General features: G+C 45.3%; 2 protein-coding genes across 2 annotated transcripts in view; one reads left to right on the forward strand and one right to left on the reverse strand.

The window, feature by feature from the left end:
* Positions 1-11,664, reverse strand: part of ptpro (protein tyrosine phosphatase receptor type O) — a gene marked incomplete at its 5' end in the record, with an annotated part of 85,642 nt that extends 73,978 nt beyond the window's left edge. Inside the window, one exon of the mRNA XM_084049558.1 lies at positions 11,617-11,664. Within this exon, the coding sequence (XP_083905684.1) occupies positions 11,617-11,664 (48 nt within the window). The remainder of the gene's footprint in view (positions 1-11,616) is intronic.
* A 570-nt stretch (positions 11,665-12,234) lies between these two features.
* Positions 12,235-12,506, forward strand: part of LOC311039622 (leucine-rich repeat-containing G-protein coupled receptor 5-like) — a gene marked incomplete at both ends in the record, with an annotated part of 63,496 nt that continues 63,224 nt past the window's right edge. Inside the window, one exon of the mRNA XM_084049559.1 lies at positions 12,235-12,379. Coding sequence (XP_083905685.1) covers positions 12,235-12,379 — 145 coding nt within the window. The remainder of the gene's footprint in view (positions 12,380-12,506) is intronic.

A 12,506-nucleotide genomic window follows, 5' to 3' on the forward strand; every position in this document is an offset into this window, starting at 1 on the left:
TGTGTGTGTGTGTGTGTGTGTGTGTGTGTGTGTGTGTGTGTGTGTGTGTGTGTGTGTGTGTGTGTGTGTGTGTGTGTGTGTGTGTGCGTCTGTCAGATGATGCAGGCCCTCAGCCATAGTGCTCCTGTCATGGCAGGGAAGGGAATCACTGTATGTGTGTGTGTGTGTGTGTGTGTGTGTGTGTGTGTGTGTGTGTGTGTGTGTGTGTGTGTGTGTGTGTGTGTGTGTGTGTGTGTGTGTGTGTGTGTGTGTGTGTGTGTGTGTGTGTGTGTGTGTGTGTGTGTGCGTGCGTGTGCGTGCGTGCATGCATGTGCGCGTGCGTGTGTGCGTGTGCGTGCAGCCGAGTGACCCAATTTTGCCTGAAGAAATAGGCTAGTACAAAAACCGGCTTTCAAGCCAAAACGCGTTATTCCCTCCACTTCAACACCACAGAGCTGCAAACACACACTTTACACTGTCAAAATAACTTGTGTGTGTGTGTGTGTGTGTGTGTGTGTGTGTGTGTGTGTGTGTGTGTGTGTGTGTGTGTGTGTGTGTGTGTGCGCGCGCGCGCGCGCGTGTGTGTGTGCATGCACATAACAATAAACACCCCTAATATGGTCTATATGAACAAAATATGGTTTATTTCCACCAAACCGTTATGCTGCACATGACTGATCCCAGACATGCGTATGAGGGGCCGTTTAGGCCAAAAATAATGAAACACTTTCACACACGCTAACGAGACAGTCTTATACTTACTACTGAAATGCTTATACATTCAATTTTGAGACACTTTCACACACGCTGATGAGACACTCTTACATATACTACTGAAATGATATACGTTCAATATTGAAACACTTGCACACTCACTACTGAAACACTCTCACATACATACATACTTTGTAAATCGATGCACGTTCATATATGAAACTTTATACATACTCATCTGAACACTTACGCATACATATCAGAAACACATACACATACATATATACTTCTGTGTCATATACACATGCATATGAAATGCTTGCACGCATACAAGTTAAACATTTATACATTTATATCTGAAACACTCACACATACACGTATGAAAAGGCTGCATGCATATTGCTGAACACTTGTACATTTACAACTGAATTTCTTGTATATTATTACAAACTAAAATGAAAACTTTAGTTGCATGTGCAAGCCTTTCACATGTATTCATACGAGTAATTTCAGTAGTATGTATAAATAAATTCAATAATATACATACACATAATTTCAGTGATATGTATAAGTGAGTTCGGTATAATGTATAAAAGAGTTTCACATGTATTCATACAAGTGATTTCAGTAGTATGTATAAATGATTTCAATAACATACATACACATAATTTCATTATAATGTATACAAGAGTTTTACATGTATTCATACAAGTGATTTCAGTAGTATGTATAAATGATTTCAATAGTATATATACATAATTTCAATAGCATGTATAGATCATTTCACTATTATGTATACAATAATTTCACATGTACGCATACAAGAAATCTCAGTAGCATACGGAAGTGGTTTCAAGGTGACCCTTGTGACCCCAGTAGTACAGCAGCTTAATGGCAAATTACAAAAGAATCGTTCCCTTTGTGATGCAAGCATGTAATTTGGCACAGATACTCTCTAAGGGCCACTCTTATGGAAAAGGGCGCTCGCCACTAAAAAATCCAAGATGGCGCCCATTCTTTTCAAGATGGCCGCTACCTTAGCAGAGAAGATAGTGATATAATCTTTCAGGTTGTGATACAAGGATGAAATTTGGCACACATACTCTGTAAGGGTCACTCTTATGGAAAAAGGCGCTGGCCGATCAAAAATCCAAGATGGCGACCATTTTTTCCAAGATGGCCACCACCTTAGCGAAGCAGTAGTGATATAATCTTTCAGGTTGTGATACAAGGATGAAATTTGGCACACATACTCTGTAAGGGTCACTCTTATGGAAAAAGGGGCTGGCCACAAAAAATCCAAGATGGCAACCATTTTTGAAGATGGCTGCCACCTTAGTGGAGCATATAGTGATATAATCTTTCAGGTTGTGATACAAGGATGAAATTTGGCACACATACTCTATAAGGGCAACTCCTATGGAAAAAGGGGCTGGCCACAAAAAAATCCAAGATGGCAACCATTTTTTAAGATGGCTGCCACCTTAGCGGAGCAGGTAGTGATATAATCGTTCAGGTGCCTCTGTGGATGGAATCAAATGCGTTTTTTAAAGTCTCTGAGGCATAGTACAGCAGTCAGGTTATCCTTCTTCACCTCCTCTATCAATCTCCTTAGGGCCAAGATCTGGGTTACGTACTTCTCCCCTCCAGAAAGCCATTTTGGTTCTCTCTCAGGTGAGGGTCGATGGCCTGCCGAATCCTGTTTAGTATCATTCTGTTGTACACCTTTGCGGTGATACATGTCAGGCTGATGCCTCTGTAGTTGTCAGGCTTTGAGAGGTCTCCAACTGTAGGCACTGGGATGATGTTGGAGAGAGACCATATTTCAGGCTGGTTGTTGTGCAGTAGAGCAAAACACCAACACACCTAGCACCTAGCCCGATCATTCATCCAGTGCCATTTAAGTCCCATGTGATCTATACACCTTCCGGATAAGTATAGATACAAGTTATGAATAGCCCCGCTTACCCTTGGCTCGGCTCTTCCGTGCTGGCACACCCTGTCAATTCAGGCACGGGTATCTAACTACATCTACTAACTATTACTAGCTAATTGACCAGAGCTGTTAGACAGCATTTGGGACACTGATAAGCTATACTATTACTACAGTATTAGTAAAACTAGCATTTGGGACACTGATAAGCTATACTATTACTACAGTATTAGTAAAACTAGCATTTGGGACACTGATAAGCTATACTATTACTACAGTACTAGTAAAACTAGATTAGCTGACATTGAGTTACACAGCAGTGATGCCACAATTGAGACAGTGAGATCCATGTTGACCTGGTCAACAACCAACACTCCTGTTGGTCCTTTTGTTGGTCAGACCAGCGACCAACACTCCTGTTGGTCCTTTTGTTGGTCCGACCAGCGACCAACACTCCTGTTGGTCTTTTTGTTGGTCCGACCAGCGACCAACACTCCTGTTGGTCCAGACCAACACTCCTGTTGGTCCTGTTGTTGGTCCGACCAGCGACCAACACTCCTGTTGGTCTTTTTGTTGGTCCGACCAGCGACCAACACTCCTGTTGGTCTTTTTGTTGGTCCGACCAGCGACCAACACTCCTGTTGGTCTTTTTGTTGGTCCGACCAGCGACCAACACTCCTGTTGGTCCAGACCAACACTCCTGTTGGTCCTTTTGTTGGTCCGACCAGCGACCAACACTCCTGTTGGTCTTTTTGTTGGTCCGACCAGCGACCAACACTCCTGTTGGTCTTTTTGTTGGTCCGACCAGCGACCAACACTCCTGTTGGTCCAGACCAACACTCCTGTTGGTCCTTTTGTTGGTCCGACCAGCGACCAACACTCCTGTTGGTCCTTTTGTTGGTCCGACCAGCGACCAACACTCCTGTTGGTCCAGACCAACACTCCTGTTGGTCCTTTTGTTGGTCCGACCAGCGACCAACACTCCTGTTGGTCTTTTTGTTGGTCCGACCAGCGACCAACACTCCTGTTGGTCCTTTTGTTGGTCCGACCAGCGACCAACACTCCTGTTGGTCCAGACCAACACTCCTGTTGGTCCTTTTGTTGGTCCGACCAGCGACCAACACTCCTGTTGGTCTTTTTGTTGGTCCGACCAGCGACCAACACTCCTGTTGGTCTTTTTGTTGGTCCGACCAGCGACCAACACTCCTGTTGGTCCAGACCAACACTCCTGTTGGTCCTTTTGTTGGTCCGACCAGCGACCAACACTCCTGTTGGTCTTTTTGTTGGTCCGACCAGCGACCAACACTCCTGTTGGTCCAGACCAACACTCCTGTTGGTCCTTTTGTTGGTCCGACCAGCGACCAACACTCCTGTTGGTCCTTTTGTTGGTCCGACCAGCGACCAACACTCCTGTTGGTCTTTTTGTTGGTCCGACCAGCGACCAACACTCCTGTTGGTCTTTTTGTTGGTCCGACCAGCGACCAACACTCCTGTTGGTCCAGACCAACACTCCTGTTGGTCCTTTTGTTGGTCCGACCAGCGACCAACACTCCTGTTGGTCTTTTTGTTGGTCCGACCAGCGACCAACACTCCTGTTCAGCCATAACTCCAATACGCAGAATCCGACCGTCATGAAACCTGGTATGTGGACTCAGACGGCCAATAGGGACAGAATGAAGTTGCTTTAGCCCCGCCCCCTCTCTTCCCCCCTCTATTCCTATTGGCTGGGATTCAATCAGCCATAACTCCAATACGCACAATCCGACCGTCCTAAAACTTGGTATATGGACTCAAACGGCCAATAGGGACAGACTGAAATTGATTTAGCCCCGCCCCCTCTCACTTCCTATTGGCTGGGCTTCAATCAGTCATAACTCCAATACGCACAATCCGACCGTCCTAAAACTTGGTATGTGGACTCAAACGGCCAATAGGGACAGACTGAAATTGTTTTAGCCCCGCCCCCTCTCACTTCCTATTGGCTGGGCTTCAATCAGTCATAACTCCAATACGCACAATCCGACCGTCCTAAAACTTGGTATGTGGACTCAGACGGCCAATAGGGACAGACTGAAATTGATTTAGCCTCGCCCCCTCTCACTTCCTATTGGCTGGGCTTCAATCAGTCATAACTCCAATACGCACAATCCGACCGTCCTAAAACTTGGTATGTGGACTCAGACGTTCAATAGGGACAGACTGAAATTGATTTAGCCCCGCCCCCTCTCACTTCCTATTGGCTGGGCTTCAATCAGTCATAACTCCAATACGCACAATCCGACCGTCCTAAAACTTGGTATGTGGACTCAAACGGCCAATAGGGACAGACTGAAAAATACTTTAGCCCCGCCCCCTCTCACTTCCTATTGGCTGGGCTTCAATCAGTCATAACTCCAATACGCACAATCCGACCCTCCTAAAAACTTGGTATGTGGACTCAGACGGCCAATAGGGACAGGCAGGACACACCTCAGTTATGCGAGTAGGCTCGGGCGGGCAACAGCCTAGCCTGTGTTTGTTTAACTGCCAGGGCCCTATGCGGGCGTAGCCTTCATGCAGTTTATTTCTTTAGTTCTTTACTCCTGAGTTTAGCCTTATTTTGTCTTTTGTTTGTTTTTTGTTTTTTGGCCAAGTTTATTTTTGCCGTTCCTATTTTTTCTCTTCACTTGTAAAATGCACATGCGATAGAATTCTTCATGACTAATTTGTTAAAGGCACAAACAGGAGGCCGAGCAGAGTTTGTAAACATATTAGTTCACCGCATACATAGACATTTTTACAAAACAACCCGTCCTACGACGGAACATAGGCCCACATGTAGCTTCACAAGCCAAAATTGACTTGACTAATTGACCTCATTATGTTTATTTTTAGTCGCCATCATCCCATGTCCAACGTGAGAGACAAAGAGGAAGAGAAAGAGAAAGACCAAGAGGAACACGTGGTGGGAGGGAGAGGGGTAGAGGTAAAGGGAGATAAGAGGGAACTAGAAGGAGTGCTCCTCGGAGCACAGGTCTCTTCCAGGCTTGGGAAGTCGTGTTTGGTACATGCACAAATGCTAGCTGAAGCTGTGATTACTTTCTGTCAGTAGCAATAAATCGTTCAAATCATCTTTTTATTGTGTAATTCTTTTACAGTCTTTTTGCAAACCTTCGTTTTCTTATGTATTTTCGCATTTGATCACATCTCTTCCCTTTCTTTTCTGGGGATTCTTTTTTTAAGAATGCACCCTCAGCATCATCAAATCTTAGCATGTCTTTCATTCCTTCTAATGCAGGGGTTCTCAAAGTGAGTGACGGGGCACCCTGGGGTGCCATGGAGACAGTCCAGGGGTGACGTGACATTTTGATATTTGGAAATTATATGGACAGATAAAAATAATATAGAATTTTAAATTTGAAGAAGGCCTACAAGTACAGAGTTATTTTAAGTTGGTTCCAACCAAAATGGTTATCTCTCGCGTATATGCTAAATAAAATATGCCATATAAGGTTGCTGGGAGTGAAATTGGCATATAATATATAACGAAAAAACATCACATGGATGCACCTGGGACGTATCATCAGTGTTGTAGCCTGGGGTCATAGGATGTTTCGGGTCTCGCAACATACACCCTCGCCCAGGTGACCCAGCCAGGGTTGATCAAGCCCCGACTTACGTCCCAGGTAGCTACCCACGGTCAGTCCTAAATAGGGAAAGACAGGGCCACTCAATACGCTTGTCCGAAACTACTCTGCCAGGAATGGGGGAGAGGAGAGGCTCTGGTACGTGGAGGGGCTAGGCTCTGTGGGTGGCCTCCTGGCCGGGCTCCTCCTCCGTCTCACCAGGTCCAGGACCTGAGCGTTGCACCAGACTCCCCCGCTCCAAACATTTCATTCTGGTGTGATGGTGTCTTGGCCCGTGGTGGTACTGCAGGCTCCCTTTGCGGCTTGCTTGAATGGCCCTCCTACAGGCCTCACCGTGGATTTGTTGGGCTTCTTCCTCACGGAAGACACAGACTGGGGCGCCAACCCAAACTGCTCCCGGATGCCGTCTACATTCTGGCTGTCACCCGTCTCTCCGGTGGTCACCAATCTATTCCTGGTTGTCACGTAGCCTATACAGTATAGGGGTGCCTCGGATGAAGAAATAATTTATAGGGGTGCCTTGACCCAAAAAAGTTTGAGAACCCCTGTTCTAATGCAAGATATGCAAGTGTTCTTCTCCCTACCTCCATGATACATAAAACAATTACTCAATTACTCAATATTTATATGGGTGGCTGGTTAGCTCACTCAGTACTGATGTTGTGCGTCAATCGGAAGGCCTGGGTTCACATCCCACTGCCGAAACTAACCAGAGGGTCATGAAAGGAGTGTCCACCCACATCGTGGCCCTGGGATCCTTTCAGTACTACATGCAAGTTACAATCGATCCTCTGCAGATGAATCTAGCCAAGCCTTGTAACTGACTGCGGACACCGAAGAATATTTAGATCACCCAAGGTTTGATTTCAGACGTGGAACCACTTTCTGACTGACCTCTGGTGACCTTTAGGAGTCAATGACCTCAGAATTGCCTAATTTACACTTTTTGGTCCAATATTCTCCATTATAATACATGCTTGTTTAAATGGGAGTTTTGTTCTAGTAAAAGGTTAAACTCCATAGCCCACAGAAATGGCGATTCATGTTAACTTTCATTATAGAAATGTTATGACATCTTCGATCATAGAGAGACCAAAAGGAGTAAAATCTAGGCTAAGCTGTTGCCCGCCCGAGCCTACTGGCATAACTGAGGTGCTCTGCCTGTCCCTATTGGCCGTCTGAGTCCACATACCAAGTTTTTAGGAGGGTCGGATTGTGCGTATTGGAGTTATGACTGATTGAAGCCCAGCCAATAGGAAGTGAGAGGGGGCGGGGCTAAATCAATTTCAGTCTGTCCCTATTGGCCGTTTGAGTCCACATACCAAGTTTTAGGACGGTCGGATTGTGCGTATTGGAGTTATGACTGATTGAAGCCCAGCCAATAGGAAGTGAGAGGGGGCGGGGCTAAATCAATTTCAGTCTGTCCCTATTGGCCGTTTGAGTCCACATACCAAGTTTTAGGACGGTCGGATTGTGCGTATTGGAGTTATGACTGATTGAAGCCCAGCCAATAGGAAGTGAGAGGGGGCGGGGCTAAATCAATTTCAGTCTGTCCCTATTGGCCGTTTGAGTCCACATACCAAGTTTTAGGACGGTCGGATTGTGCGTATTGGAGTTATGACTGATTGAAGCCCAGCCAATAGGAAGTGAGAGGGGGCGGGGCTAAATCAATTTCAGTCTGTCCCTATTGGCCGTTTGAGTCCACATACCAAGTTTTAGGACGGTCGGATTGTGCGTATTGGAGTTATGACTGATTGAAGCCCAGCCAATAGGAAGTGAGAGGGGGCGGGGCTAAATCAATTTCAGTCTGTCCCTATTGGCCGTTTGAGTCCACATACCAAGTTTTAGGACGGTCGGATTGTGCGTATTGGAGTTATGACTGATTGAAGCCCAGCCAATAGGAAGTGAGAGGGGGCGGGGCTAAATCAATTTCAGTCTGTCCCTATTGGCCGTTTGAGTCCACATACCAAGTTTTAGGACGGTCGGATTGTGCGTATTGGAGTTATGGCTGATTGAATCCCAGCCAATAGGAATAGAGGGGGGAAGAGAGGGGGCGGGGCTAAAGCAATTTCATTCTGTCCCTATTGGCCGTCTGAGTCCACATACCAGGTTTCATGACGGTCGGATTCTGCGTATTGGAGTTATGGCTGAACAGGAGTGTTGGTCGCTGGTCGGACCAACAAAAAGACCAACAGGAGTGTTGGTCGCTGGTCGGACCAACAAAAAGACCAACAGGAGTGTTGGTCGCTGGTCGGACCAACAAAAAGACCAACAGGAGTGTTGGTCGCTGGTCGGACCAACAAAAGGACCAACAGGAGTGTTGGTCTGGACCAACAGGAGTGTTGGTCGCTGGTCGGACCAACAAAAAGACCAACAGGAGTGTTGGTCGCTGGTCGGACCAACAAAAAGACCAACAGGAGTGTTGGTCGCTGGTCGGACCAACAAAAAGACCAACAGGAGTGTTGGTCGCTGGTCGGACCAACAAAAGGACCAACAGGAGTGTTGGTCTGGACCAACAGGAGTGTTGGTCGCTGGTCGGACCAACAAAAAGACCAACAGGAGTGTTGGTCGCTGGTCGGACCAACAAAAAGACCAACAGGAGTGTTGGTCGCTGGTCGGACCAACAAAAAGACCAACAGAGTGTTGGTCGCTGGTCGGACCAACAAAAAGACCAACAGGAGTGTTGGTCGCTGGTCGGACCAACAAAAGGACCAACAGTCTGGACCAACAGGAGTGTTGGTCGCTGGTCGGACCAACAAAAAGACCAACAGGAGTGTTGGTCGCTGGTCGGACCAACAAAAAGACCAACAGGAGTGTTGGTCGCTGGTCGGACCAACAAAAGGACCAACAGGAGTGTTGGTCTGGACCAACAGGAGTGTTGGTCGCTGGTCGGACCAACAAAAAGACCAACAGGAGTGTTGGTCGCTGGTCGGACCAACAAAAAGACCAACAGGAGTGTTGGTCGCTGGTCGGACCAACAAAAAGACCAACAGGAGTGTTGGTCGCTGGTCGGACCAACAAAAGGACCAACAGGAGTGTTGGTTTGGACCAACAGGAGTGTTGGTCGCTGGTCGGACCAACAAAAAGACCAACAGGAGTGTTGGTCGCTGGTCGGACCAACAAAAAGACCAACAGGAGTGTTGGTCGCTGGTCGGACCAACAAAAGGACCAACAGGAGTGTTGGTTGTTGACCAGGTCAACATGGATCTCACCCCTACTGCACAATTGTGCCCTGGTTGCTCAATGACATTCACTCTATTATAATAAGCTATATACTGTAAGACAGTGGTACAACTCCTGGAAGTCACCTTGACTGGCGGCCATGTTGATTTTTTGGGGTGGTCAGCTCTCCTTTTCATAAGAGTGGACCTTGAAGAGTATTTGTGCCAAGTTTCATCCTTGTATCACAACCTAAAAGATTATATCACTATCTGCTCCGGTAAGGTGGCAGCCATCTTAAAAATGGTTGCCATATTGGATTTTTAAGTGGCCAGCGTCTTTTTCCATAAGAGTGGCCCTTACAAAGTATGTGTAACAAATTTTATCCTTGTATCGCAACCTGAAAGATTATATCACAATCTGCTCTGCTAAGGTGGCAGCCATCTTAAAAAATGGTTGCCATCTTGGATTTTTAGTGGCCAGCCCCTTTTTCCATAAGAGTGGCCCTTACAGAGTATGTGTGCCAAATGTCATCCTTGTATCACAACCTGAAAGATTATATCACTACTGCTCCGCTAAGGTGGCAGCCATCTTAAAAAATGGTTGCCATCCTGGATTTTTGATCAGCCACTGCTTTTTTTCCATAAGAGTGGCCCTTACAAAGTATTTGTGCCAAATTTCATTCTTGTATCACAACCTGAAAGATTATATCACTATCTGCTCAGCTAAAGTGTCTTGAAAAAAATGGTCGCCATCTTGGATTTTTGAGTGGCCAGCGCCTTTTTCCATAAGAGTGGCTCTTATAGAGTATGTGTGCCAAATTTCATCCTTGTATCACAACCTGAAAGATTATATCACTACTGCTTCGCTAAGGTGGTGGCCATCTTGGAAAAAATGGTCGCCATCTTGGATTTTTGATCGGCCAGCGCCTTTTTCCATAAGAGTGACCCTTACAGAGTATGTGTGCCAAATTTCATCCTTGTATCACAACCTGAAAGATTATATCACTATCTTCTCTGCTAAGGTAGCGGCCATCTTGAAAAGAATGGGCGCCATCTTGGATTTTTTAGTGGCGAGCGCCCTTTTCCATAAGAGTGGCCCTTAGAGAGTATCTGTGCCAAATTACATGCTTGCATCACAAAGGGAACGATTCTTTTGTAATTTGCCATTAAGCTGCTGTACTACTGGGGTCACAAGGGTCACCTTGAAACCACTTCCGTATGCTACTGAGATTTCTTGTATGCGTACATGTGAAATTATTGTATACATAATAGTGAAATGATCTATACATGCTATTGAAATTATGTATATATACTATTGAAATCATTTATACATACTACTGAAATCACTTGTATGAATACATGTAAAACTCTTGTATACATTATAATGAAATTATGTGTATGTATGTTATTGAAATCATTTATACATACTACTGAAATCACTTGTATGAATACATGTGAAACTCTTTTATACATTATACCGAACTCACTTATACATATCACTGAAATTATGTGTATGTATATTATTGAATTTATTTATACATACTACTGAAATTACTCGTATGAATACATGTGAAAGGCTTGCACATGCAACTAAAGTTTTCATTTTAGTTTGTAATAATATACAAGAAATTCAGTTGTAAATGTACAAGTGTTCAGCAATATGCATGCAGCCTTTTCATATGTGTATGTGTGAGTGTTTCAGATATAAATGTATAAATGTTTAACTTGTATGCGTGCAAGCATTTCATATGCATGTGTATATGACACAGAAGTATATATGTATGTGTATTTGTTTCTCATATGTATGCGTAAGTGTTCAGATGAGTATGTATAAAGTTTCATATATGAACGTGCATCGATTTACAAAGTATGTATGTATGTGAGAGTGTTTCAGTAGTGAGTGTGCAAGTGTTTCAATATTGAACGTATATCATTTCAGTAGTATATGTAAGAGTGTCTCATCAGCGTGTGTGAAAGTGTCTCAAAATTGAATGTATAAGCATTTCAGTAGTAAGTATAAGACTGTCTCGTTAGCGTGTGTGAAAGTGTTTCATTATTTTTGGCCTAAACGGCCCCTCATACATGCGGGGCATTCAGGCTCCATGATAACTGATGGATAGGGCAGACTGAGGCAGACTATTATTATTACTCATAGGCTATTAAATAATAATAATTAAATAATAATAATAAATACATCTCTTACCTGGAGGAAACACTGGAGATAAATCGCGGAGAGTAACGTTGGGACCATAATGGTAGCTCGCAGAGTAAAGTATATATTTTTTTCACCACCAGCGCATCCAAACAATGGCGATTTTCCTGCAGCATCAGACAGACCGCTATACACTCACTCTCTCTCTCTCTCTCTCTCTCTCTCTCTCTCTCTCTCTCTCTCTCTCTCTCTCTCTCTCTCTCTCTCTCTCTCTCTCTCTCTCTCTCTCTCTCTCTCTCTCTCTCTCTCTCTCTCTCTCCTCTCTCTCTCTCTCTCTCTCTCTCTCTCTCTCTCTCTCTCTCTCTCTCTCTCTCTCTCTCTCTCTCTCTCTCTCTCTCTCTCTCTCTCTCTCTCTCTCTCTCTCTCTCTCTCTCTCTCTCTCTCTCTCTCTCCTCTCTCTCTCTCTCTCTCTCCAAGACGCACACAGTGTTCACTATGGCCCTATTTTAAACCCGGGTTCGAACCCACGGCAGGCCCGGTTCTACAGCCTACAAACAGCTCTCCCCACTCAGATGATGGAGGATCAGTCCATGGTCGTGGGTGGTGTAGTAGTAGTAGTAGGGTGGTGGTGGCGGCGGCGGCAGGGTGGTGGTGGAGGAGGAGACAGGGATGGAGGAGCAGCAGCAGCTCATCATCACTATGAGGAGGAGAAGAGAGGAGACACACAGGCTGCATTCATTCTCCGTCTGCTCTGCTGCTCCTCCTTTCCAAGCCCCGCCCTGCCTGCGCACACATGCGTGTCACACCGACAACGGTGACCCGTCGAATAGTGATGCCGACGCCACAAAGTAAAATCTTGTGGCTTTGCCACATATGGTTCTCAAACTTTTACATTTCAAGGGCTCCGTCACCCATGTCATGGTCAATTTAGAACCTTTAGG

The sequence above is a fragment of the Gymnoscopelus microlampas genome (assembly GCF_963454915.1).
Source record: "Gymnoscopelus microlampas genome assembly, chromosome: 23".
Taxonomy (NCBI): domain Eukaryota; kingdom Metazoa; phylum Chordata; class Actinopteri; order Myctophiformes; family Myctophidae; genus Gymnoscopelus; species Gymnoscopelus microlampas.